Here is a 26,890-nt window from a genome sequence, read left to right on the forward strand (position 1 = left end):
CTCCTACTTCGCCCGCCTACTTCTCGCCTTTCTTCCAGTCGCTCAAGCCTACCATATCTTTGGCAGTTCAAGCCTTTTCTGGTCACGCGCCTGCTTATTTTTTCTGGCGGGCTGGCCTACTGTGCCTCTTTTATCTGGCCATCCACACCAAAAGGTGTTTTGTGCAGCGTGACAAGTCGCCAAACTGACATATGACAGTGTCCAGGCTGCTGTCTCACCCTCGACACGATACGATCGTCAGCGCCGCTGGACGCGTGAGATACGCTCCGCGGACTGCCGATAAGAGTTGGACCGAGATCACCCCCCCAATATCACCCACCCTGACCTCAGGGTTGGGATTTGCAGCCATCCGCTCCTTTAGTTACAATCTCATGCATCCTTACCCCTGAAAATGGACTCGGAAGACGGCGAGTTTTTCGTAAAGGTGCGTTGCCCTCCCGAACCGGCCCTATGCTTTATCCCGGCGGCCCAGCCATATGCAGCGAGAGCCGAAGCTGACGGCGTCGATCTGTACAGCAACTAGCTAGCTTTGTGCGCACGCACGAAAAGGCTCTCGCAAATGCACTCCAGTTTCGGCGACAGAACGCGCCTCGGCATGGATCATCGCAGAGCGTCTCGTCCGTCCCACCAGTACCGGTCGCTTCCGCGCCGGCCGTTCCGGAGCGTCCCTCGACATCGGCTTCTACCACGAGCACCCTCGCCGCTGCCTTCTCGCTCGGGTCGCTAAGCTTTACATCACATACCGTTAAGTCAGCGAAGTTGGCCCTTACACCGCACCATCTGTTCTACTTGCTCTCGCGGTTCGAGGAATTAGGTATCCCCGTAGGACCGATGAAGATTCGTCTCGAGAACCTACATGACACCACCGCTTCGGCAAACTATGTGTCTTTCCTAGGGCAGTCCCAACGTTCCAAAAGCCGGGGATCTGACGTGGGCTCAATCCGCTCTGTCTCAAGCATCAGGAGCGTCATGTCGGGCATGTCTGCCCTATGGGCTAGCTTTGGGATTGGCTCGAGCATATCCGCTGCCCGAACAGAGAGGCAAAAGGCTGCCATCCAGGCCGATTTGAAGTATCTGTATTCCGCCTTCACCAAGATCCCGTGTCTGAGGTTGGCTCCGGATTGGCGAGCACGCCTTATCAGGGGCTATGAAGAATTCCCCTTTGACTCGGCCGTGCCCCTGTATGTGTTCAAAAACGTACAAGCGCTCGAGGTGAGCGACATTGACTTCAGGCAATTCTTCGGCTGGGACAGGCTTGCCGAGCAGCTTCGATCCCTTACGCTCAAGCGTGCCAGCGTAGATGATCCCGCAGACGTCTTGATTGATATCGTACTGGATGACATGGACAAGCGACGTCGCCGCACGTCCAAGAGCCAGTCATCGCCCACCACCCCCTGGGCCGCAGCAGCAAGTCCTCGGAGAAGTCCGACAGTATCCAATGTCGACCTCCACAAGGCTACCTCGACCCCGGGTTCGCCCGAGGCTCGAAAGTCGACGGTGGACTTACCTGTTGGGTCATTGAACAGCGAGGCTGGAGCGGATCAAGATGAATCCAACGCAATGGACAGCAGGCGACCGTCGATCGTCAGGATAGACAGCGACGAACCCAAGTCGCCCACCAAGGACTCCCGGCAACGAAGCCATTCTCCTCGCCGGCCTTCGAGCTCGAGGAACGGATCAGCCAACGTTCGTGGGTCTTACAAAATCCGGCGATCCGGGTCCGGAAGCTCCCATTCAAGCCTTTCGGACTCCTGGCACCATTCTCGCGGCAGCTCCTCGAATCTTCTTGCCATGGGCATACTTCCCGCCTCGAAATGGCGCTTCCTGAAGCATCTCAGCCTGGCGGATAACTCACTAACCACGATTCCCGCAGCAAGCCTGGCCCCGCTTGCCAATAGCCTCCATTCTCTTGACCTCTCGTCCAATCTATTCACACAAATCCCTGACAGCCTCGCTAATCTCACTGCACTTCGTGCTCTCAACTTATCCCATTGTATGATAGAGTCTCTACACTCCCTTACCCGCAACCCGCTACCGGCCATCACGGCGCTCAACCTGAGAGCAAATCGGCTGCAGTCCATTGCAGGAATTGAGAAGTTGTTCCCACTCGAGAGGCTGGATTTGAGAGAGAACCGCTTGACTGATCCGATGGAGTTGGCTCGGCTGACTGGAATTCCGGAAATACGCGAAATATACGTGGAAGGCAACCCGTTTACACGAACCCATCGGGACTATCGTGTCACCATCTTCAACCTATTTCGCAAGACACCGGGTTACACGGAGGATATCACGATTGACGCCACTGGTCCGACACACGCCGAGAAGCGCTACTTGGTCGAGCGAGCGGAGGTGCCTCCCGCCGTACCCGTCGTCAAGCCTGAGCCCGCAGAAATACCCGCCGTCGACGTCAGCAAGCCAGCCATCATCTATGACCCGCCACCCAAGGAACATGCTGTTCTCCGCAAAGAACGTCCCGTCCCAAGAGCCGCCTCGAGCGAAGTCAACACTAGCTCTACGCGACGTCGCAGGGCGCCCAAGCGGCGAATAGTCGATCTCGCTACTAATGATGGCGCTATCCCCGTTGGACGTCCCGTTGATTCCCAGGTAGCCAGCGTCAAGTCAGTCCCGGAGCCTGAAAACAATTATCGCATTTCGCAACCGGTGGAGGCGCAGGATCCGCCTCAGCCTATCCTAGCCGGAAGCCCCGTTTCGCACATGCAGGCAGGCGATGTGCCTAGAATCGATACGAGTGTCTCGCCCGAATTCCCTTCGATTCTTGGGTCACCTGGGAGCAATGCAGATTGGGACGTGGGTGGCGAGCTTTACCGCCGCAAGATTGAGGCCCTCCGTGATAAGGTTGGGAACGGCTACCTGAGCGTTCTTAGCGAGGAGAGTTGGGATCCTACTTCGCGAGCCTCGGACTACCACGAGGCTGCTGTAGAGTTCGGTGCTGCCTCTCCAACTTCGCGTCACAACCCCGCAACGATATCGCGACCCACTACCGTGCAAGCCATCCATAGTGGTGGACTTAGGTGATCTATCAACACCTGCCATCGCCCACCACCTTACTTCATTGAGATACCCCTTTCGGTTCTGTTTTCTGCATTCCGATCAAGGAAAGATTGGGAAGACGAAGCGCAGTCGACCATGTAGTCTGTTTTTGGCCGGGTTGGGCTGGGTTTGTTGGGCATTAACTTGACACGATGAACGAGGGATGACTGGGTGAATGAAACGGATTAATTCTGGGTTGGATTGCATCGGAAATACCCATCTCCATGTGTGGCATTTGGTCTTGTCTGTTCTACATGTCGTGGCTTGAGTGGAGGGCTTTCACCCCCTTCATTATTTCATATTCCTGCATCTTGGGATTTATTGGACGCATACAAGCATACTAGGCGTTTTGTTTTGGGTTTGCTACTACTTCTTTCTATCTTCGACTGGGACACGGTGGGCGTTTCTGGGAGAGAATGGCGACCGCTTTTGTTCCCTTCTCATAGAGTCGCTGGAGCGGATTCTCCTTGTGGGACCCAACTTGGTGTTCCCATTTACTTGTTTCCTTTTCCTTCTCCCTCTCAATACCCCATCTGTCTATTCTGTTAGATTCAAGTGGGCGGGGTCATGAACTACATTTGTTGCCGTTGGTTTTGTACAAAATAAGCGAAGCATTTAATGTTGTGCTGGGTTGGTTGGTTGCTCTGAAAAAAGATAGGGACGCAGGTGAACAGTCAGACAGACAAAGGAATAGCTGTGGTGGTGGTCAATCGAGTTGAGTTTGGAGTCGGGAGTGGACAAAAAGATGCTTGCTTTCTACTCTGCATGTTCCTCGCCTTGTGCTTTGCATGTGCTCCCTCGCTGTGTCGTGCCGTAGGTAGTCCAGGTTTTGTTTGCTTGTTTTCTCTACACAAAATTGATGCTGTGGCATACCCTTTCGCTGTGTATTCCGTTTGAGCGATGAAGGGCGGACAGGTTCGTAGAGATCATTGCCCTTGCACTTGGTAGATATATCCCCTGGTAAGTGTAACCCAAGTGCAACTTGGTTGCGAAGAGGCGGCTTGTCAATCGCAGAGCGTGAGGAGCTGTGGCCCGTCATGGAAGTCATTGGCTACTACGGGATACAATATGGTACCCGTTTTGCGCGGGACAGTTCGGACATGGTGATGGTATTATCTTCTGGATTGCCTCAGTTGGCTTGAGCTCAAGTTGCGGACGTTCATAGCTGAGCTGACCTTCATGCCAAGGAATGTGATGTGATTGACTAAGGTACCTTTTTCAGAGAAATTGTGTAGCTATCTGCTTAATACAGAATGCTGTTGGATTGCAAGTCTAAATGCAGGGTTGTGATAGAATTTGGGGTTGGCATACAGGTAACTTGCACATCAATGCCTTCGCATTCACCTGTATCTCTAGTTTCCTGGGTCCCGATTTAAGATCTCGGTTGATTTCCTAGCATGCCCTGAAATGCACTTGTAGAGCCTTGGAAGACGCGAAGTAAGTGGACTTGAGCGGCTAGGTCTTGTGGACTGCAACGGTGGGTAACCTTAATAATGATAGATACTACACCTTCTGGGATTGAAGCCCTTTGGCCCTCAAGGCGGAGATTGTGGAATCCGTCTTCCGCTTTGGCGGTGAATTGATGGCGAAGTTGGCAGCGACAGGAGTGAAATGTCAATCTCGATAACGGGATGAGATTCTTCTGCTATGATGGTAAGGTCGGCCATGGTTTGCATTATAGAATTTGGTAGCAACGATCATGATCAAACAGGCCGCCCCCAAGCGGCGGAAAATCGGACCAGCATTTGTCTGGACAGGACTGGTTGGACTCGGAATTTCATTCCTGTCGTTCACCCAGCAAACGGATCGCGTAAGGGGCAGCGCCGTTAACAGGGGACATTCTGCAATGCACGGCATATCTGAATGCACATCGGTCAGAGATCGCGTTTGTGTGAGCCCATTTGCGTGGCTAGGTAGCTGTCCGTGGTGCCTGTAGAGTACAATGGCAGTTGAGGGGAGGAGCTTGTACGATCGAACAAGGAAGGAATGGGTTGATGGTGAGATCCATGGGGCCAATCGAAGAGGAATCGCGGTTCAGCAAAGGGTTTAAGCATGATCGCCAATTGCCGAAGAGCCAAACAACCAGAAAAGAAACGGGGCGGGGACATAACTAGCCAAGAGGTCTAGAAGCACCCCTAAAAGGGTCGATGGGCATGTCAGTGGATTGGAGAAGGCCCAGGGCCACAGGCCACACAAACCGGGCTGCATGCGCTCAGCTTTTGATTGGCCTGGCGCACTTCCTCATCTTCGAGAAACCGAAATGTGGGAGCGGGAAGCGGGAATAAAAAGTTGTGGTTGTGTGCCAAGGCTCGCCAGGAGCCGACCACGTCATTCCTGAGTTTTGCTCGGACGGAATCTCAGATCTGGTCAGCCCTACGACGCTATGAGGTGCCGCACGTGGTAACCGCACATGGCAAGCCGCACATGGTGGAGGCGGCAACAACGGACGGAAGGGATAATTCAATATGAAGAAATGCAGCAATGGTTACAACACATTCGCTACACCATACACTCACTTGGAATCACAAACCGCACAAAGGCCTACATTGCTGAATGAGCTCTTAACCTACCGGTTCTAGAAGCTGGAAAAAGGCGAAAGATTCCGCAGCAACTGATACTACACATACTCTAGTCGTGTAAGTGAACAGTGCACGTTGCGGGCCCTTTCTTTTCGTTGAGATGCCAAAATCGAACTTGGCGGGTACAGTACAAGACTCGGCGGAGAATCAGTGCCCACACTCATCTTTTTCAGTTCAAATTCTGGTTCCAAATCTGAAATCGAACTCTTCACCATTCTTAATCATCTCAACAACCTACTTCCCACATTCCAAACTCCCAGAGCCCAGTACTCAGTTGTTTCTCTTTGGATGCAAGCTGCTGCGTGAAGTTGTACGTTGCATGTGATAATACCCCAGATTTGACGCTCGGACCAACAATGTTGAGGCTAACATTACCTAAGCAGTTTGGGGGAAGATCCGCCACTCCACTGGCAAGTCTGAGCGTGCTGATTGGCCGAGACACGAGGCGCCTCGCGTTTTCCAGAACGTCACGTCGTCAAAAGCGACAGACAACCCCCGGCTTTCTTCATCGCCAGCCATCGCAACGAGTCTCTCGTTGGCCAGCGGGCACACGGTCGCGTCCGGCAGCAGCGAAAACCTGCTTCTATAGCAAAGGTTGGAAACGAATCGCCGTCCGGCCCGAGTGACCCCGCACCAAGCAACACGCATCCCCTGACATCCCCTGACATCCCCTGACTCCCTGTCCCACTCCCTCTGAGTTCCCCTTCAGAGCCAGATCCGGTCTCAGCCTTTGCAGTTCGAGTCGCAGTCCATGGCCCCGCCGCCAACAACTCCGAATCGGACGGCGAGGGGCCGTCCTCGCGGCCGTCCTAAGGGTTCCGGCTCCGCTAGCGCGTCCCGCGTCAGAAGGCCGCCGCCCGACGGTCCAGCTACAGAACCCCCTCTGAAGCGGCGTCGCTATATCCCCGGTGGTCCCGGCGGTGGTGGGCGCTTCATCGATGACGAAAATGCTGCACTAGCCACCGATTCGCCCGGCCCCTCGACCACCGCACCCCGACCCCGAGCGTCTGCAGCCACCCAAGCGCGACGATCCCCTCCTGTCTACCCGCGCAGAGAACGGAGTACAAGAATCCGCACAGCTGTCAACCGAGATGAGCGGGATGACATGCAATACAGCTCCGCAGCGGCTGTGGCGGCAGCTGTCGTGCAAAGCGAAGGATATAAACCCCGGGAGGAGCGTGGGTGGGAGGAATTTCACCCGAATCTGGACATCGATGCTACCTTTCTGGTGCTCCCAGCCGACGAGGTTGACGGCGTCGTGAAATCCATTCCCCCAACTCCTGCCGCCCAAACGTCTGGCACACCCTTAAACGGCGCAAGCACACCCACTAAGGAGGTGAACTCGGGGTCAGGGACCGCGGTTAACGGCACCCCAGGTGGCCAGGGCAAGCCTACTCTCGGCGGAACGTCGACAGAGACACCCACCAGGCGCCGGGTCGGCAGACCACCCCGAGATTCGGTCTCGCTGTATGCGACCCGGCCCCCAGACTTCGGCTTGACGCCCAAGATCCCCAAAGTGATGCCAATTCACAACCAGACCGCCAAAGAGCGGCTTGATTTGAAGCAGCCTTCGTACCGCAAGACCAGTCGCGTCGCAGTGTTCGAGAGCAAACAGTTTGGCCAAGCGAGATATGTCGAGAAGTCGATGATGAATGTGGGCTATCAAGAGAGCGACAACTTCATTCGGCCGGACCGCAACCTGATCAAGGCGATGGATGCGAACGTGGAAGAAGAGCTTGACCAGCACCCTGCAGTAAGAGCTGACGGAGATCCTGTCCAGCATACAGCGGGCGTTGTGGGGCGCGTCGAGTATGACATGGATGAGCAGGACGACATGTGGCTTGGCAAGCTCAACGAGCAGCGCAAGGCCTCCGACCTGGAAAGCATAACCCGCGAGATCTTTGAGATCACGATAACCAAGATCGAAAAGGAATGGCATGCTCTTGAGAAGAGCATACCAAAGCCGAATCCGAAACCTCCGCAGACCCACAGACCGCGGTCGAGTTCTGCAGCTGCAGTTAATGGCGAGCCGCAGGCTGGGGAGGAGCAGGATAGCAAGTGCGCCATCTGCGACGACGGCGATTGCGAAAACACAAACGCTATTGTGTTTTGCGACGGCTGCGATCTTGCTGTTCACCAAGAGTGCTATGGCGTTCCTTTTATTCCCGAGGGGCAGTGGTTGTGTCGCAAATGCCAGCTTATTGGGCGTGGCATTCCGGTAAGTCCTGGCCGAGTCCGCTGTGGGTTTGCCAAGTACTGACTGTCGCGTGTTGCAGACATGCATTTTCTGTCCAAATACCGATGGAGCGTTCAAGCAGACCAACTCGTCAAAATGGGCCCATCTGTTATGCGCCATGTGGATCCCCGAGGTGTCGCTCGGAAACCACACCTTCATGGAGCCGGTGATGGAGGTTGAAAAAGTGCCCAAGAACCGCTGGAGGCTGACGTGCTACATCTGCAACCAGCGTATGGGGGCCTGCATCCAGTGCTCTAACAAAAACTGCTACCAGGCCTTCCATGTGACGTGCGCCCGGCGGTGTCGACTGTTTCTTAAGATGAAAAACAGTCAGGGGGCCCTTGCCGTGCTCGACGGCACCCTCCCACTCAAGGCCTTCTGCGATAAGCACTGCCCGCCCGACTATGCAAAGGAAAATGATGTCAGCCAGGCAACGAAGGAAGCGAAGCGCTTCTACAAGCGCACCATGAAGGGCCGCCTCTGGGCCGACGACCAGGCTGCGGCACTTCAAATGGCCGCCACACACCGCCACGCTATGACTGAGCACCCCCCCGATGAGTCGCAAATGACTGGTGCCAAAGTTTCCGCCGTTTTGGCTGAGAAAAAGAAGGGTCAACCGCAGAAAAATATCTGGAAGTTACCATCCGGCGCACCCGTCATCCCGCAGAAAGTTTACGATCTGGTCGAGAGCGCCCTATCACGTTTTCCAATCCGAAAACGCAAAGACTTTGTGGCGGAGGCGTGCCGTTACTGGACACTCAAGCGAGAAGCTCGCCGCGGTGCCGCCTTGCTCAAGCGACTCCAGCTGCAGATGGAAACCTTTTCATCCATGGAGCTGACACGCCGCAACTTTGCTGTCATGGGCCCGTCAGGCAGGGCGAGGCTGGAGAGAAGAGTTGAGTTTTGCAGAAACCTTCTCAAAGACCTCGAACAGCTCAAGGAATTGTCCGAAGCTATTGTGCGCCGCGAAGCGGACAAGCTCGAGCAGGCCGAGTTGATGGTCGACTTTGTCGACACATGCTATTTCCCCATCTACAAAATGCTGCTCCCGGTCATGGATAAAGCGTTCTTGTAAGTTGGAACCCTGATACTCTTGTTTGACCGACTGGATACACTGACCCATTGCCAGACTGGACAGGAACGTCTTCAAGCCAGGCTTTACGGAGCTGCAGGACAAGCTCGACAGGCGCTTTTACGTAACCACTCTGCCCTTTGCGCGTGATTTATGTCAAGCAATCAATGTGGGCATCAACACGGAAAGACCGTCGTCAGACCAAGAGCAGGGGACGGAACCGTCCGACGCGTCCGCAGTGAAGCAGAGCAACTATTCAGAAGTTAGAGACCGCAGACGCCTCGGCAAGAGGATTCTTAAATCCCTCGAGCCATACTTCGAGGCAGCACTAAAGGCCGAAGCCGACATTTGCAGCAAGTCATTCGATTCCATGAAACAGGAACTTGAAGCCATGATCGAAGCTAGCCTCGAGGTGAGGCAGCCAACTACAAGCAGCATCATAGTGTCCCATGACGACGGCGCAGCGCCCAAGCCCGATCAAGATGTGGACATGATGGACGCACCGGCAGAAGGCCAGATTATTGTGGCAGACCAGAGCGACGACGAGGCTGATGCCGACGGCGAAGCAGACCCCGACCACGATGACACAAAGGACGGGACTGAACTTGCCCAGGATCATGGCGGCGAGATTGAGGTCAAGGAACCAGACGATGAGCACGATGACGACGGCACGCTGAAACCAAATGGCGCTCGTTCCTCGGCACATTCTCCCCCCGGTGACCAACAATCCGACATAGCCCAAGGACAAGGAGACTTCCACCGCCGCCTCCTCGTCACAAACGGCTTCAACAAAGACCCCAACTCAAACTCACCGGCTTCTCTTCCGGGCAGCTACCCGCACCCGGCCAACCATCAGGACCATCAAGACCATGGCCACGACCAGAACCCGCACCCAGCTCCTGCCCCGCTCACGCCGCCGCAATCAAACGGCTCGTTCGCGGGACAGCCTTCCAACCAACAATATCTACAACCACAGCCGGCCGTCTCTTCCTCCTTGTCCTACCACAACGGGAGCAGCAACAGCAACAACGACGCTGTTGTTGGAACCAGCAACAACGGCAGCAGCGACATCATGGACAACGTGCTCGTGGCCGGTGGAATCCCCTGGTACCTGGCAGGGTTCGAGCTGCGCGGCACGTCGGCTGTCGAGGAGCAGTGGACGGGCCGCGAGGCGGTGCGCCGCGCCCTGAGCGAGGAGCTGACCGACATGGACGATGACGCGCTCAAGGACCTCGAGTTTGATGTCGACGAGGAGAATACCATCACCGCCTCGCCGCCTGTCGGGGAAGGTACTGACGGGAATGGTGCTAATAACAATTCAGGCGGCGGTAGCGGGGCAGGATCCAAGGCGATCACACAGGCGGCGGCTACGCCCAAGAAGAGCCTCAGGAGCTCCACTGCGAGCGCCGCTGCCGCTGCCGCTGCCGCTGCCGCTGCCGTCGCCGCCGCTACTGCTTCCGGCGCGTCGCGGAGGGCGTCTAATTCCAGCGGCATAAGGAAGGGGGTTCGGAGTAGTGCGCGGAGGAGGTGATATCCTGTTTTTCTTTTCTTTCTTTTTTCCCTTCTCTGATTTATCTTTGCTTCTGGGACAGAGACGGAAAGGGGTGTATGAATATCTGGTTGGGCTGCTGTTCTAGTCTTCTTTTCTGTTTCTCTTCTTTTTCTTTCTTCCCCTGCTGGTCTCTCCGTCGAGAGCTGGGTTAGCGGAATGGGACAACAGATACGCGGTTCGAGAATCGAGGCAGGCAATGCTTCCCCTCTTCACCCCGTATCGTTCCATCAACCTGAACACCCCGGACGGACTGGAGAACTTTTCCTTGAGAATTCTCGGCGTTCTTTTTACTTCCTACACAGCCCTTGTTCCTCTGCTTAGCCTCGCTTCAGTACTTTTCGGTTCCGTTCGATGGGTTACTCTATTTATCCCTGAAAGGAGGCGCAAGCGAAGAAGGGGATGGGAGCTAATTCCCGAGCTTTCGTCTTGCTTTCATTTGGCTTTAATTTTGTATGGGCGTCTGAGGTGTGGGCTTCTTGTATGGTGTTCCTGTTCGGGATAGTGGTTATTAGGCAGACTATCTTTTGCCTGGGAGTCGAGAGGGGCGTCGGCGAGTTATCAAGCAACAGCAGTCTTCTTGGGCTTGTCTGCTTGTCTCTTTCCCCCATCTCTATGGCACTGTCCTCATTGGCAAGGTGCAACACTTCCCTTTCCATAAAGGGTGGCCTTGGTTGCTTATAGGAATGGAGGGGTTGCGCGCTGATGAATGGATGGAGCAGGGAGTGGCATGGAAGTTTATGGTTGGGTTGTGGCTTTCGGCTTATATAGTTGTAACCTCGGCTTCGATAGCTCGAGTGGATGTACGGATAAGACATGGTGTTGGTAGATACCTCAAACGTCGTATATTACTATGTTCTTCCGTCTCTGCTTTGTGCAACAGTGAGGCTCAGTATCATACCCGCAGTCGGTGGCTGTCCTGAGTATGGCCATGTTGGGCTGTGAGCTCACAGTAAGTTCCATCCTTCCAATCTCAAAAAGACGGTGTCGGTTGCCCTGTTTTCCAATGCTAACCTGCATGCCTTGGCGTGGTTGCCTTCACAGACGGCTGCATGACCTTCTGCTGCACGGCAGGCTCGACGGTCTGATCACCGCGACTAACCGGACCACAGCTGCTCCAGAAAATCATGGCCTGCTGTTATCCGCTTTCTCACACATATACTGTGCACAATGATGTGGCTTGTTCTCGATCATCACACAGAATCGCGTCAAGGGTCCTCTCTATGACATAACATAGGGGCTCGGCCGCTCGGTCGGGAGTCTCGAAGAGACCTCAGGTAACTTAAGCTCGGGAGTACCGAGACGGGATCTGCGGATCGAAGATGAAAGACTCACTTTATATACACACAGTTGCATCAATGATTGGCCCGATTGTCCCTGCGATGGGTCACATCCATGATGAGGATTGTGTTACCTCTGGGGCGGCCCGATCATGTGACCAACCCGTGGATCTGCGAGCGAGACTGGAAATGTCGTGTCGATGATAAGTTAAACGTAACTGTAATCTCTTTTTGTGTGATGGTTGGCTCCTGCGCATGACGACAATGAGGAGGGGCAGAGAAGCAGAGGGGCAGCCGAATGTGTATCTACCCCGCCCGCCGAAGCTGAACAAGAGCTTAGCGAGAGCACCAAGACACCAGCGGTCACCGAGGTGCGAGCGGGGCAAGATGTCACTGCCTGCCGGTACTTGCCTCACCTTAAGGTAACAACCAAAGTTACTGTAGTAATGAGGAAACGGCTCTGACCGGGTCCCCTCTAATGAAACAGTCCATATCTTACCTACAGGTACTAGGAATTTCTGGCCCAACTCCATTCGCGTAGATGTGTCCTGAGTCAGATTGCCCTCCGGCATGGAGCAGCTGGAAGAGAGAGTGCCGATATGTTGCGAGTCAACGGCAGCGTTATAAACAAATCCAAGTAAGCCATGCAGGCGTAGTCTTCATTTCCGGTTCCTGATACCGTGGGTTACCCCTGTAGAGGCTTGAAATGCATCAACTGACCGTACGGAGATAGCGGCGCTGCGCCGGGCGACCCGGTCCTCCGGATTCGTTGCCAGTAAAACCTGGGTCAGAGGAAAGCAGAAAGAGGAACCCTCGGTTACAACGCCCTTTTGTCGCTTATTAGAGGAATTGGACTCGGAGAGAGTATCAGGGGGCCAAAGATGGAGACCCAAGTCTACCGACAAATCAGAGGTTATCCCACGACAAAGACGAGCGGCAAGCCGCAAACTTTGACACCTTAACCCACACCGTCCGGGCCCCCTGAGGCGCAGCCAGAAGGCCCGGCGCCAAGCGAGCCGGCGAAAGGTTGGTGTGGGAGACTGGCAGTCCTCCAACTTCGCCCGTTGGTCGGTTCGAGTTCTGGCTAGCACCCTCCGCACCCAACATCCCATGGATATAACATGGGATCCAGGCAGTCCGCATATTCAACCTGCATTTGGAAGTGTGGTGAAAGATGATATATGTGAAAGATGACTCGTCTGCCCCAAGCTAGCCGCGCAACCTGCAATGTCGGATCGAGCACCAGCTCTCGGTATTTGCCTAGCTGTCTTTGGAGTGCTGACGGCTCGAAGGCCGGATCAAAATGCCATGGAACCATGGAAGCTGGCCGAGGGATGCTGAAATCCTGTACTGTACCCTTTAGGTATGTTTTCCAAGACCCGGTCAGCGTGGGAACGGAGCGCCATGGGGACCCTAGGGCGATTGCAAGTGTGTATGTAGTTAGCTACCCGACCATTCTAGGAGGGCGAAATAGAACCGCTTGGCACGTTGTATACCTAGAAACTGAATCAGAACAGGTACACAACTCAACCAAGAAGATAGGTGGTGAAAGCTGGCTTGTATGAATTGCCTAGGAGTTCGAGGTTTTGAAGATTCTCCTTGGGACGCTGCTTCCAGGTTCTGGGTGAGGTATCGTACCGTATTGTACCGTATCCGGCTAACGATGTAAAGGGCTGAGGTACGGGGGTGGAGCCATGATGCTCACTACTTAACAGGGGAAGGCGCGATCTGTGAGCAACTCAGATAGTAATCTACCTAAGAACACGCGCTGGTCCGCATACAATTTTCATGGGAAGCGGATGAGAACAGTGGCTCTGCAGTTTCTGCCAATGCCTTCCGAGACACTGCGTAGCCCTGTGTAGCATCCATGCTCATTACCTCCTTTTCGCCTGCGCTGTTTGGGTGTGCCGCAGTCTCCTCCTCTAAACCCAAGTCCCAAACGACCGTTGACCTAGGATATTTTTTTCCCATCAACGCTCTAACCTAACCCACAGCGTGATTTCTTCCAACAAAGCGACGAAATTTTTTAACGGCGACCAAAGTCCTATCATAGGCACTACCTGCAGTCAGATTTCGCCTTGCTGGAATTGAGACAACATCCGCGAAATCCTGCCGACGGAAGCGATCTGCACCACTGCAGTCGTGTCCTCCTTCTTGACCGTGGCAGCCTTCCCAAAGCTGAACACCGCGCACGTTTCCCTTCATCGACGACCGGCCTTGCTGCCACCTCGCGCGATACCCGTCCACAAGGGCGACTTCCAGCCGGTATTCTCATTGCTGATATACAGCGCCGCGTGATACCGACACAATTTGTGCCATATTCCGACGACGCAATAAACCTTATCGCCATCGCCAGTCGCTGCACACTTTCCGGCAGCAATCCGCCAACCCGGTGACGGTGACTTGAAAAAATTCGCTATTCTGCGGCACTACAGACCAGCTTGATCGGAAACAGCGCCTTCATTCCTACAATCGCCGGATAGAAGACGACGAAGGGGCTTTCTCCCCTCTTCCCGCTCTCCCGCCACAACCCATTCGTTTGCTGAGATCACTTTTGAGCATCAGGTAAGTCCCCAAGCCTTCCCCATCCACTGTTGTTCGCTTGGCGTCGCGCCTTCACTTCTCCCTACTCTCCTCTATCATCCGCAATCCAAGTTTGAGCAACCCGCTGACCTTTTCCAATTTGCCTTTTCACTTTTCTAGCTGCCAGAAGTGTATCGTTACCCCGAGCTTCCTTCTCGCGTGCCCTTCTTTTCTCGTTTTCTTTTCAGTCGGCCGCCTGGGATCTGCCGTCACTACCAGAATCCCGTTGACTGCGTCGCGCCATTCTTTTTCGGCCGGGAGGATTGTGAACATTTGAAATGGCGGACCAGCACGACGTCGATCTCGACTCGATAATCGACCGCCTTTTAGAGGTGCGGGGCAGCCGCCCAGGAAAGCAGGTCCAACTGCTCGAGACCGAGATTCGCTATCTTTGCACCAAGGCCCGCGAGATTTTCATCTCTCAGCCCATCTTGCTCGAGCTGGAAGCTCCTATTAAGGTGAGACAATCGCAGTCTCGTCGGGCCGTGTTCATCCCAACGACTCGCGTGACCTCCCTCCCCTGTGGGCTCTGTGGCTAATGTGAATCTTTTTCATTCGCAGATCTGCGGCGATATCCACGGGCAATATTACGACCTGCTCCGCCTCTTTGAATACGGCGGCTTCCCGCCTGAGGCCAACTACCTTTTCCTGGGTGACTACGTAGACAGAGGCAAGCAGTCCCTTGAGACTATCTGCTTGCTCCTTGCCTACAAGATCAAGTATCCCGAGAACTTTTTCATCCTGCGGGGTAACCACGAGTGCGCGTCCATCAACCGCATCTATGGCTTCTACGACGAGTGCAAGCGTCGATACAACATCAAGCTGTGGAAGACGTTTACCGATTGCTTCAACTGCTTGCCCATTGCCGCCATCATCGATGAGAAGATCTTTACCATGCACGGTGGCCTCAGCCCTGACCTGAACTCGATGGAGCAGATCCGTCGCGTCATGCGCCCCACTGACGTATGTGATGCACAATGATAACACCTCCTTCTCATCCCGATAGTCCACGCAGATGACCCAAGTCGGAGCTAACATTCTGGTTACTAGATTCCGGACTGCGGCTTGCTCTGCGATCTTCTTTGGTCGGATCCGGACAAGGACATCACGGGCTGGAGCGAGAACGATCGCGGTGTCTCCTTCACCTTTGGCCCCGATGTCGTTTCCCGGTTCCTCCAGAAACATGATATGGACCTCATATGTCGTGCCCACCAGGTCGTCGAGGATGGCTACGAGTTCTTTTCTAAGCGTCAGCTCGTTACGCTGTTCAGCGCTCCGAACTACTGTGGCGAGTTTGACAACGCCGGTGCCATGATGAGTGTGGACGAGAGCTTGCTTTGCTCCTTCCAGGTTAGTTGACAGCCCCATGGTCTCTCGTCGAGCATTTTCGCCCTTAACTAACCGTTCGCTTCTAGATTCTCAAGCCCGCGGAGAAGAAACAAAAGTATGTTCACGGCCTCGGGGGCAGTAGCAGACCCACCACTCCAAGGAAGCAATCCAAGTCGTAATTGAGAGTTTATACGAACTTCCTCGTCTTCTAGGTTCGGCCGTCGATAAACCTGCTTCCTGCACCGCCAAGCGACAGCGAACGGTATCACCTCATCTCGTCAGCTAGTCTACTGCCTCCGCTTTTTTTGATCGCCAAGAGACCGAATCCACCGTCTCATTTTTTCGGGCACTTCCCATGTTATATCGAGCTTCGGCCACGAGCTGACCCGTCACCGCCCTCGCCCGAGCGAACCGTGTCGTCTTGTCAATTGTTGCGAACGAAGAGGCTGAAGGAGGCAAAGAATACCTTTGAGCAGGGACGGACCACGAGTCTTCTCTTTTCCGTCACTGCCGTTGAAGGCACTCGGAAGGTATAGGTAAAGCTGGAATTGCGCACTTGTGGGAGAAGCTAGTGTTGTTGGGTCTTGTGGAAAACTTCAGGGAGGGAAGTTTATTGTTTGCCTCCTAAACTGCGCTGCCGCTGCCATCTATCCTGATTGCCTATTCGGCGTCATTGTTCGCTCCCATGACTTGGCCGCTCGGCTAGAGGGGGAGTTGGGAACGGCCTGTACAATTCAGCAATCATCTTCTCGTCTACCAGTACTACATGCCTGCCCACCTGCCTGCCTGCGTCTCCCTCCCGCTAGCCTCGGCTGGCCCTTTACCACCTGTATTGCTTCCCTCCGTCCTCCTGGCCCAGACCCCTTTCTTTTCATTCCTCGTTGTCTTGATTCCTTTTTTCTTCGTTGTCCTTTCTATCCCGACTCCTTCCTCCCCTGCTACCGTTGGGACGGCGGTTGTGGTAGGATGCCAAGGAAGTGTAAGTTGGAGGGAATAAAAGGGGATTGTGTAGGGACCTATGGAAATGAGTATCCAGAGCAGAATGCTCTTCGACTTTATTGTTTCTTCTTTCCTCTAGAATCTGATTTGGCTGCTTCCTTTTCAATTATCTTCCTTTGTTTCTATCTGTTTCCTCTCTCCTTTTCTTAATTTTCAAGTCATGAAATCACGCACGACCTCGTTGGGGCCCGTTTGAGGTTGATGGTCAGTCGACTGGCAAAAGGGGGACAAGAGAGGATGTGTGGACAGGACGGCGTCCATTGATGTATCAGTTCCTGGGTGGATCTGTCTAGCCCACTCGGCCCTTTATTAACGGAATGGATGGAGGGCGAACACTGAAGAGGGATGAGCCGGCTGGCTAGGTTAGTGCCTATGCTGGAGCTGTCCCAAGGTATCAATGGCTAGCTCATACTCTGGAATGTTGTGGTTTTCGATCGGTACTGGGGCTCGGAGAGGACACATCCGTCATGGTATGGGCACTTATGTTATGAATCCTGGGGTCATTGGGATCACGTACGTTGTCCGGTTGTCTGTAGTTGCCGCTGTTGAGGAGCGGCTATGCATGAATCAAGTGGAATTTGGCCGCCTAAATGCCGTCTTGAACAGCTGGTGCTCCTGCTCACCAATTCAGGGGGATAATACTAGGCATACTATTCCATTGCAGAAGTATCCAATCCCTACCTTTAATCTTCGAAATGCCCAAAGTTCCTTTAATGCCATGGAATCCTGGTGTTGAGTCTTGGAAGGTTGGTCCATGTATACAGGGGATGTTCTACGGAGTAAACAGCTGTGAATCCTACCATAACCCATCCATGACTACGAAGCGCCAACCGCAGTCACCTTGGTCAGCCATGGTGTGTTCCAAGGTGAATGTATGTCGCATCTGGTGCTGCCGTCCACAGCCCACGCAGCTAGTCATGAGCGTGGAGAAGGGTACAAGAACCAACACACAACCACCCAGCCATGCCAGCCACCCCCACCCTTCAAGTAGAAAAGATCAAGCTGGGACTGATCTCAAATCCGCATCAGGCAAGGCCCTCAACCACCATATCGACATATCCACCCCACTCTCCTCGTCCCTCAATCACCCACCCAGTCAGTCAGTTAGACAGTCAGTCACAATCCTCGCACTTGCCGCCGTCCTTCGCCTTCACATCACACGCCTCCTTCCTACTCCCTTCCACCACCCCTACCACCACCCCTTTCCCGCCCTGCCCTTCACCACCCTCCCTCTTCACGTCCACTTCCTCCTGTTTCTTCTTCTTGTCCCCTCCCCCGCCCCCGCCGCCGTGGTGACTATAGTCCCGATCGACATGGCCCAGATCCCTTCCCGGCTGAATCACGTCCCGCACACGCCGCTTGAGCTCCTTGGTCTCGGGGAACCCGCCGTCCGTCTTGCGGTCCCAGAGCACTACCCTGTTACTGCTGCTGCTGCTGCTGCTGATCTGCTCTCCCGACGACGACGGTGGGGTTGCCGTTGTGGATGAGGATGTGGTGGTGATCATCTCGACGACAAATACGCCCCCTGTTGCGGGCTGCAGGGCAACCTCGCCTAGTGAGGTGGAGAAGGTGGATAGGAGTTCTTGAGCATACTGTGTGTATTATTGTGTGTTGTGTCAGTGTGGGTTTAGGTTTGCTGGGGTTATCTTAGGTATAAGGTAAGGCTAGGTAGCCTAGGGACAGGTGAAGTGAAGTATCGTAGGGTTGTTTCTGAGAGGTTCGGGTAGACTGGTGGATTTGCGTTGTACATTCGTTTGGGAACAAGGGATAGGATCATGGAAGGCAAGGCCGTTATGGGTTGTAGATGCTCGACTTACATATGCTGCCCTGAGCATCCACTTGCACTGAGTGCAGAACTGTATCGTGATACGAGGGAGCCGTGGCCCTCCTGCTCCTTGGGTAGTTTCGACCATTAGATTTGTGAAGAATAGTTTTCGGGTGTTCGTTGACCAGTCTCCGTGAAGGCCTCTGCTGTTAGATCGTTTCTAGAATATATTGGGGAGGGTCCGCTGTTGAGTGAGGTGGTATGTCGAGACTCAAGAGACGGCACCGATAAAGCCCCGTGTGAGATGTGCGTCATTTGGCCATTATAAGAGAGATCAATTCCAAAAAGCGCGCATAAAAGCGGCCTCACATAACCCACCAAGCAAACCTGATTTTAGCTTCCGAGCTATTCTTCTACTATGGGTTAACTGCAGGCATACTCACTTTGTATCGTAATGCATATTTGACAGCAGACTCAGTTGAAAAACCTGTCTCTCATTCGCCCCCCTTCTCATATCGTGAATCCATTCAAGGAGCCCAAATGAAAACCCTAAGTAAACGTATATACAGTGGAAGCTAAGAAACGCGTGGTTTCGGGGAAGGAAGCCAAAATACAGCGCGGGAGTTAGACAAGACAAAAGGAGAAGGAGCAACAAGGAAGGTATTACATGTTGAAGAACAGCTTAGCCCGCCCACGATTCCGCCGAAGAATAGAAAGGGTATGAGTACTAGCGTTATCGTACGAGGCCGTGCTATCGTCCCGTCTGTTCCATGACATCCTCATTTCCCTTGCCCCAGTGAATTTGGATCTCATAATGCAGCGGCGGCTGGCGTGGGACGCTGTCCTCTTTCAGCCCACCCCGAATTTTGCCCTGCCCACCATCCGTGATCCAACACCAGGTGCCTATGGAAATTGTCCATAGAGGGGATCTAAGTGACTTATATCCGCCCAAAGGCCATGCCACTCCGGGGAGACACCAATGCGTTCCAAGGTGAAGACGCGATGCTAAGAATAGAGACGGCCCTCCGCCTCCGGCTTGAGTCTCGTGTAGTTAGTCCTACATAACTACACAGCACCCGCCGGTCTGTTGTGGCGCATAGGGATCCTCTCCCTTGGGCACGGGGCCCCACACGCTGGGCACCATGTAGTCCCTGGTGCTGTTGCAGTAGGCGATGATGCTATTGAGAAGAAGAATAACCAGTCAGCGGGAAAATTGACTTATACAGAAAATGATGACGCAGAATTATCCTCACCTCTTCGCGGCCTGGCTTACAGGGATGCGGTCCCTGTCAAGATCCTCGCGTAGCCGCGTATTCAGCTCTGTCAACCGGCGGAGCTTGAGGTCGGCCATGCTCTGCTTGTTCTTTTTGATCTGCGACGGGTCGCCAACATCGCGCGAGGTGTATTGAGGCATTGCGACGGACGAGATGGGGTCGGCCGGGAATTGGGGGTTGTGGTCCCGGAGGGGGAATGCAGGGCTGTTCTTGGATCTAGAAAGAGACGGCGACAGCGAGGATTCCTCCTCGGTCGTGCAGCTTAGGGAGCGGGGTGGCGGGTGCTGCTGTTGCTGCGGTCGGCTGGCGCCGCTGCTCTCGCCTGCTTGGCAATTGGCGGTCGGAGTTCGCAGACAGGAGCCTGTTGATCGGTGGTAATCGTGCTGCTGCTGGTTGCTCATGACGGTGAGTTAGCATGTTTTGATCGCGGCGATTTCTTAGTCAATTCTGTCCCAATTCGCGGTTAAGCGTTTGCAACGGCAACCCCTCAGCCCTCCATCGCTTGTGGCCTCGACCCATTGGCTCGACGTGATTGCCTTCGGCGCTGGTGACAGAGCGGGCAGGTTGCATGGTTTGCTCGGTCGCGGGAACACGGAAAGGAGAAGCATCCAAGAAAGCCGGTCAGAGATCTGTACTCACCTCACAAAACACACAAGCCAACTAATGGGCGCCGTATCCCGCGCGTGACGTCCGTCAACGGAAAACCAAGAAAACTTGCAATTGACTGGTATGTGGTTGCCGATGGCCAGAGTCTTGGATCGGGCGGACTGGATTGGTGAGGCGTCGGGATGTGGAAGCCTTGGAAGGGACGGGAAGGGGGATAGCAGATCTGATTCAGGAGCGGGCGTTTGTGGCCCGTGCGTACCTTCTTCCCCAAGCCGGGTGAAAAGAAAATGAGATGACCAAGGGTGTTGAGATTACGCCCGCTAGCAGCCTCTTAAAGTTAGCCAGAAAATGGTTCTCGGTTCGCTTGGGACGGGGTTAGGGTTCGGTATGTAACCTCGTAGCTAAGCTAGTCTCATACCACAGGACACGACGGCTAACGAGACTGAGCTCACTGTTACCATAAACGCTTCGATATAAGTGTAGGTAGGTACTTTTAATCCCGGAAGGAGCTTTCGAAGGCGGATTCTCTACGTTAAGGGGATTGCCATCAACTCCCAAGGCTGGCGGGCGAGCTGCGGGTATCCCTGATCGGGTGAAATTTTCGCCATTACACAAGGCACAGACTTCGTATAATTACCATAGCTCCCCAGCCAGCACAATAATCAGCAGATGGTGTTGCTTGGTTAGGCGGATCGGCAAGTTTATGCTGACTTCATCCTGACTAACAATTACGGTAGTCATGTCCATATGTAGATAGGTACCTTATATCTTTCTTACTTCTCAGCAGTGGTCCGCACACGGCGAATTGCACAATACTATCTCGGCAGCGAGGGTTACAATTGTCGTTCGCACTTCCGCAGGCTACGAGTGCCCCGCTATTTGCTTTGAAAATCTGCCCCACCTCTCTCCATTGTTTTAGCAAGCAGTGACAGAAAAGCTTCGGCGTAGAGCTCCGGAATGTCAATGAAAACAAACAGCAGACCCAACCATAGAACGAGACCGCTCAAGAGTATCTGCCATTCCATCAATTCAAGAACAGAGCCTAGTAATCTTAGGATACTGTGACTGTCCGAGTTGCAGTGATTAACGAGGTTCAAACCCAATATCACGTGATCCCCGCAATTTGAGCCCACACAAATCCAGCAAAGAAACGACTGCCTGGTCAGGGCTTCACCAACACCCGAATTCTGCAAGAGGCGAAAAAAATCTCTGGACAGCGCCAGCCAAGTCGCCAGCAACCCTTTGCGCTGTTCTTCAGAATACCTTAAATCTCCTCGAGACCTGCTGCCGCGCAGAGGAGATTGCCCATCATGGTGAGTTTTCGATACGACAGTTCACTTCAGGCGCCACTGCGCAATCACCCCTCTCCGCCCCTCGCATCATCTCTCCATGTCTGCGCCGGACTGCTCGGCCTGTGATGTAGTGCATTTCATTAACCCGCATCCAGCCTCCTCCTCCGCATCAAAAACCCGAAAATGTCTTGAAACGGGCTCATGAGCTCATCGGGGTCAATCAGGCCCCCGCGGCCTTGACCCTGCTGCATGAGCATGTCACGTCGAAGCGATCGCGCAATGTCCCCATCACGTCGCTGGAGCCTGTCATGGTTCTGCTGGTTGAACTAGCAGTCGAGCAAAAGAAGGGGAAACTCGCCAAGGACGCCTTGTACCAATACAAGAACATCGCTCAGAACACCAATGTTGGGACAATAGAGGTTCGTTTACGTGCCCAGGCCGATATCTTCTTACGACTTTTAGCTGATTGGAAAACAGCTTGTCCTCAAGAAATTCATTGAGTTGGCCGCCGAGAAGGTCACGGCCGCTCAGCAAAAGGCCGATGAAGTCCAGTCCACCATCGAAGCCACAACGGCAACGTCTAGCGTTGAGGACCTCGAGGCCAGCGAAACCCCGGAGTCTATCCTCCTGGCCACCGTATCCGGCGAGCAGTCTCGGGACCGTACCGACCGCGCGATCGTCACTCCCTGGCTCAAGTTTCTTTGGGAGGCTTATCGGACCGTTCTCGATATTCTTCGCAACAATGCTCGACTTGAGTTACTTTATCAGAGCACGGCCATGCAGGCCTTCGACTTCTGCCTCAAGTATACTCGCAAGACCGAGTTTCGCCGCCTCTGCGAGCTGCTTCGCAACCACGTTCAGACCGCTGCCAAGTACTCTGCTCAGATGCATGCGATCAACCTGAGCGACCCCGACACGTTGCAGCGTCATCTGGAGACGCGGTTTCAGCAGCTGAATGTCGCCGTTGAGCTGGAGCTCTGGCAGGAGGCTTTCCGCAGCGTCGAGGACATCCACACCCTCCTGAACCTCAGCAAGCGGCCGCCCAAAAACATCATGATGGCTAACTACTACGAGAAGCTGACCCGCATCTTCCTGGTTGGAGAAAACTACCTCTTCCATGCTGCGGCCTGGTCGCGGTATTACAACTTGCTGCGGCAGTCGGCCGCACTCGTTGCCACTGGACAGGGCAAGAAAGCCGACAACCCGCCTGCCAGCGAGGCTGACCTGCAGAGGGCTGCTACCTTTGTCATTCTCTCGGCTCTGTCAATCCCGGTCATCAGCACATCGCGGTCCCGAGGCGCCATGGTCGATTTCGACGAGGCCCGCAAGAACAAGAATTCGAGGCTGACACACCTGCTTGGCATGTCGCAGGCGCCGACTCGTGCCCTTCTGTTCCGTGATGCGCTGTCCAAGTCTCTCCTTCGCCGCGCTCGCCCGCAAATCAGGGATCTCTATAACATCCTTGAGGTTGATTTCCATCCGCTCTCTATCTGTCAGAAGATTTCGCCTATCCTCTCTGAGATTGGCGCCGACGAGGAGATGCAAAAGTACATCGTTCCGCTACAGCAGGTCATTCTCACTCGACTTTTCCAGCAGCTTTCGCAAGTTTACGAGACCGTCGATCTCGAGTTTGTCCAGAGCCTAGCGCAATTCCCCGAACCGTTTGAGGTCACTCGCAGCATGATTGAGAAATTCATCATGAACGGTAACAAGAAGGGAGATCTCGCGATTCGCATGGATCATGCTACCGGTGTGCTGAGCTTCGACGTCGACGTCTTCTCTTCTGCCAAGGCTGTTCACGCTGGCTCAGCAGCTGGTTCGGCAGAAAGCGAGGCCGGATCAGTCCAACGTCTCCAGAGCACCCCCTCCCAGATCGTTCGCTCTCAGCTCACTCGGTTGGCCGAGGTCTTGTACACAACTTGCCGCTATATTGACCCATCGTTCAACGAGGCTCGCATCAAAGCTCGCGATGCCGCTCTCGCTCGTGCCAAGGCTGGCGCCGAGCAAGAACATCTTGAGATTCTCGCCAGGAAGGACATCATTCAGAAGCGCAAGGACAAAGCTTCTGAGGCCCAGGCTCTGCGGGAGAAGGAGAATGCTCGGAAGAAGATGCTGCAGGAGCAGGCGTTGCAGCAAGCCGAGGCTCAACGATTGGCCGAGGAGCAAAAGATCCGGGAGCAGAAACGGCTAGCCAACGAGCGGGAGCAGATCAAGAGGAAAGAGGTCGAGAACATGCTCAAGGATATGAAGCTTGATGATATTGAAGTCGAAGACCTCGACACATTGGACACCAACAAGATCCGCATGATCAAGCTTCAGCAGCTGGAGCGGGAGAAAAATACCATAGCTGAAAAGCTCCGCATTACGGGCAAACGCCTCGATCATTTGGAGCGCGCCTTCAGGAAGGAGGAAGTCAAGAAGCTTCCAGAGGATTATGCTAAGCAGCGGGAGCGTGACTTGGCTGCTTACGAACTGATGAAAGCCCAGACCCTCAAGGAGGCTGAGCTGAAGCACAAGGCAGACGTCGAGTTGAAGCATCGCTTGAGCCGTCTCATGCCCTTCTACGAATCCTTCAGGGCCGAGCTTCACGAGCGCCGACGTGATCAGTTTGAGAAGCGCCGGCGCGATGCCGAGCGTGAGCTTGAGAAGCAAGTCAACCTTCGCAGGAAGGAGTACCGTGAGAAGAAGCTCCGCGAAAAGCGGGAGCGCGAAGAGAAAGAGCGTGCTCTCCGCGAAGCCGAAGAGCGCGCGGCTCGAGAGAAGGAGGAGGAGAGGAAGAGACTAGAAGCCCGCAGGGAGGAGCTGGCCAGGCTCAAGGAGGAGAGGGAAAAGGAGCGCGAGAAGGCCAGGGAGGCACAGGCTCGGCAGCAACAGCGCGAAGAGGAGGCCATGGCACGGCGCAGGGCCGAGAGGGCTGCAGCGGCCGCGGCTCCAGTTCCGGTGAGGGCTGCCGCTCCCACTCCCGCTGCCGCGGCTCCAATCCCAGTGAGGGAACGCGCCGACGTTCCTCCTGTCGGCGGACCTCCTCGCCTTCAGCTCGCCGGGAACAAGCCCAGCTGGAGAGAACGCGAGGCAGCAAAGGCTGCGGCAGGACAGGGCGCCTCGGACACGGCCCCGGCCCCGGCCCCGCCTCCGGCGCGGGTTGCTCCTCCTTTAATGGAGCGCACCGAATCCAACGACAGACCAGCTGGCCCTCCTCGCCTCAACCTTGCCGGGAACAAACCCAGCTGGAGAGAGCGCGAGGCAGCAAAGGCAGCCGCTGGCGGCAGTGCTCCGCCTCCTGAGCGCGCCGGTCCGCCGCCTAGAGTCGCGTCCGGCCGGGGAGTGCCGATGGATCGGGTGGGATCTGGCCGGGGCGACAACGGCAGAGACGGAAGCGGAAGCCCGGCCCCGGAGCCTCTCAAGCCTAGCGGCGCGCCTGGCAAATACGTGCCCAAGTTCCGGCGGGGCGAGAATGCCGGCAACTAAGGTGGCTGGCTGGCTGGCTGGCTCGAAACGAAATTCATCGCTCGTTGATGGGGGTTGGCTTTGCCTGGAGTTTCTTCTATTTTGAGGTCTCAATCCCTCGCTCGTCATATGGGGGTATGGGGAGATGGGAGGGGCAAGCATGTAGAGTAAGCATCACGTCTGTCACGTCTTTCTCAGGTAATAGGGAGACTCATGATGCAGTTGAGAATGGAAAAGAGTGCTTTTGTTGCCCTCTTGCTAGTTAAAGTGCATCGATGTGCTGTGAAGGATCAGGCCCATCACGTCAGAAGAGATGATTTGGGCTCCGGCTATTAGTATGATGTCTCTAAGGCGAGTCTGCCTGGAGATGTTCCTGCCAACAGACAGCAAGGCCCGTTAACCGACACTTTGAAAATGGCTGTCCGAAGGGATAGTTTGAACATCGTACATTTTCTGCTCCCTATTTTACCCTGGAAACGGCTCCTTTTCCTCCTTTCTTCCCCTGTTTTCTTCTTATGTTTCTTTTTCTTACTTTCCAATTCCAAAACCACAATACAACACTACATTCAGAAAGATTCCATGGTCGTCTATACACCGTGAGTGTCAATGCAGAACGGAAGCGTCGGTACGGCGTACGTGAGCAGGAGTGTCACTGTCCGTTCCGCTGCCCGTTGTGTGGCCTTGAAGTCGTTGTGGTGTAATTAACCGAGGCCTCTTCGGTTCGCGTTGGTGATCTTTGTCTTGAGAGGGAAGGGATCGTCGCCCGCATGGGTACCTGGTAAGGTGAGGTGACACTGGCGATGCAGCCGCCTGGGGTTGGGTGTGAGTGGATATGGACCCTGAGATTTGCGGCGGGTCGAGACCAGTCGGTTCAATCGGTTGATTTGACTTCCTTTTTGTTTTTCTTCCTCTTCTTTGCCTAGCCCCTCGCTGTATTTTCCTCAGGTTTCGGCCAGGTTCTGGTGGTTTGATTCCTGCAGCTCCATGCTCGCGAGTTTGTCCGTTTTTCTTATTTTCACATCACACGTCACGCATGGGGTTCCTAGCTATGTAGGTGTCTCCGTAGCTATCAGGCTCTAGGCTGTTGATATTCGGGAAAAGCGAACCTGAGTGAGATTCTCCGTTCTCCCTTGGCGGCGCCAGTCAAAGGCTCTTCAACCAGCTGCGACATCAGTTTTGAGGTAGCAGACTATGTAGTCAGACTGCAGCTTAGCAGAGCCAGCGGGAGACCATGGAAGGCGACGCTGACCAAGTGGAATACAGAAGGGACTTGGGCCTCTGCTGGGCGCGAGAAACTCGTATACGCAGTGTAATACTGCATGATATTGGATGTGCACGGGCATGTGCCGTGAGGGTGCCGGGCAGGCCGCAGTCCTGGTCCCCTGATGATGGATGGAAACCCTGCCACTGCTGCCGCTGTGACAGTGACCAAGACGATGGCCAAGTCTGCCCGTCACCACTCACCAGGCGCGTGGAAATGAGGAGGGGGTGGCTTTCGGGAAGAAGGACGCCTGACACGTTCCCCCTAACGTTAGTTAGCCCACACAGTCCTCTTTGTTCTTGGGCACAACTCAGCCGGAGTTGGGCTGAGAGCACAGCTGTCGGTTGGTCTGTTTGGGGAAGTCAGGCCTCAGAGCTAGCGCAAATAGTGTATTCCCATTTCCTGCAGTGCTACCTTGAGGACTCGGGTGGTCCATATACTACCACACGTAAGGTAGACAATTCTGACGGACACTTGGCGACGACTGATGCACGGTTCTGCATTCTCCGTGCTGAAAAGATGTCGACGTCCTCCGTAGCGAAAGCGAGTTAAGTACTTCGCAGTGGC

General features: G+C 54.5%; 7 protein-coding genes across 7 annotated transcripts; 4 read left to right on the plus strand and 3 right to left on the minus strand.

Annotated features, from left to right (window-relative positions):
- Window positions 1-391: 391 nt before the first annotated feature.
- On the plus strand, window positions 392-3,036 carry N656DRAFT_796658 (uncharacterized protein; the record flags this gene model as incomplete). The annotated part of the gene is made up of 2 exons (XM_064817554.1): window positions 392-424; window positions 517-3,036. 2 exons carry the CDS (start codon window positions 392-394, stop codon window positions 3,034-3,036), a joined length of 2,553 nt encoding a protein of 850 aa, XP_064671734.1.
- A 3,345-nt stretch (window positions 3,037-6,381) lies between these two features.
- On the plus strand, window positions 6,382-10,469 carry N656DRAFT_767177 (uncharacterized protein; the record flags this gene model as incomplete). The annotated part of the gene is made up of 3 exons (XM_064813538.1): window positions 6,382-7,848; window positions 7,907-8,937; window positions 8,996-10,469. The coding sequence occupies 3 exons, from the start codon at window positions 6,382-6,384 to the stop codon at window positions 10,467-10,469; spliced, it is 3,972 nt and encodes a 1,323-aa protein (XP_064671735.1).
- A 193-nt stretch (window positions 10,470-10,662) lies between these two features.
- On the minus strand, window positions 10,663-11,621 carry N656DRAFT_575744 (uncharacterized protein). The gene is made up of 2 exons (XM_064810150.1): window positions 11,439-11,621; window positions 10,663-11,375 (listed from the first exon to the last, which is right to left on the minus strand). Exon 2 carries the CDS (start codon window positions 11,303-11,305, stop codon window positions 10,856-10,858), a length of 450 nt encoding a protein of 149 aa, XP_064671736.1. The 5' UTR covers window positions 11,306-11,375; window positions 11,439-11,621; the 3' UTR covers window positions 10,663-10,855.
- A 3,007-nt stretch (window positions 11,622-14,628) lies between these two features.
- N656DRAFT_788408 (Metallo-dependent phosphatase) lies at window positions 14,629-15,858 on the plus strand (the record flags this gene model as incomplete). Its single annotated transcript, XM_064816691.1, has 4 exons — window positions 14,629-14,808; window positions 14,912-15,313; window positions 15,401-15,700; window positions 15,766-15,858. The coding sequence occupies 4 exons, from the start codon at window positions 14,629-14,631 to the stop codon at window positions 15,856-15,858; spliced, it is 975 nt and encodes a 324-aa protein (XP_064671737.1).
- Window positions 15,859-17,979: 2,121 nt separating this feature from the next.
- Window positions 17,980-18,552, minus strand: N656DRAFT_678138 (uncharacterized protein; the record flags this gene model as incomplete). The annotated part of the gene is made up of 3 exons (XM_064810516.1): window positions 17,980-18,126; window positions 18,190-18,270; window positions 18,496-18,552. Coding segments are annotated over 3 exons (285 nt in total), but the record flags the coding sequence as incomplete, so codon positions are not given.
- Window positions 18,553-19,500: 948 nt separating this feature from the next.
- Window positions 19,501-19,857, minus strand: N656DRAFT_706003 (uncharacterized protein; the record flags this gene model as incomplete). The annotated part of the gene is made up of 2 exons (XM_064811321.1): window positions 19,501-19,621; window positions 19,697-19,857. 2 exons carry the CDS (start codon window positions 19,855-19,857, stop codon window positions 19,501-19,503), a joined length of 282 nt encoding a protein of 93 aa, XP_064671739.1.
- Window positions 19,858-21,157: 1,300 nt separating this feature from the next.
- On the plus strand, window positions 21,158-25,316 carry N656DRAFT_749997 (uncharacterized protein). The gene is made up of 3 exons (XM_064812988.1): window positions 21,158-21,636; window positions 21,771-22,034; window positions 22,093-25,316. Exons 1-3 carry the CDS (start codon window positions 21,634-21,636, stop codon window positions 25,081-25,083), a joined length of 3,258 nt encoding a protein of 1,085 aa, XP_064671740.1. The 5' UTR covers window positions 21,158-21,633; the 3' UTR covers window positions 25,084-25,316.
- Window positions 25,317-26,890: the final 1,574 nt, after the last annotated feature.

Source organism: Canariomyces notabilis (genome assembly GCF_033297395.1).
Source record: "Canariomyces notabilis strain CBS 508.74 unplaced genomic scaffold N656scaffold_6, whole genome shotgun sequence".
Lineage (NCBI taxonomy): Eukaryota > Fungi > Ascomycota > Sordariomycetes > Sordariales > Chaetomiaceae > Canariomyces > Canariomyces notabilis.

What these genes read in the sequence shown, in the direction of transcription:
- N656DRAFT_575744 (XM_064810150.1), bottom strand. Translation starts at nt 11,305, where the DNA reads ATGTCTTATCCGTACATCCACTCGAGCTATCGAAGCCGAGGTTACAAC.
- N656DRAFT_749997 (XM_064812988.1), top strand. An exon ending in CCAATGTTGGGACAATAGAG is followed by an intron (nt 22,035 to 22,092) that starts GTTCGTTTACGT and finishes ATTGGAAAACAG; the next exon opens with CTTGTCCTCAAGAAATTCAT.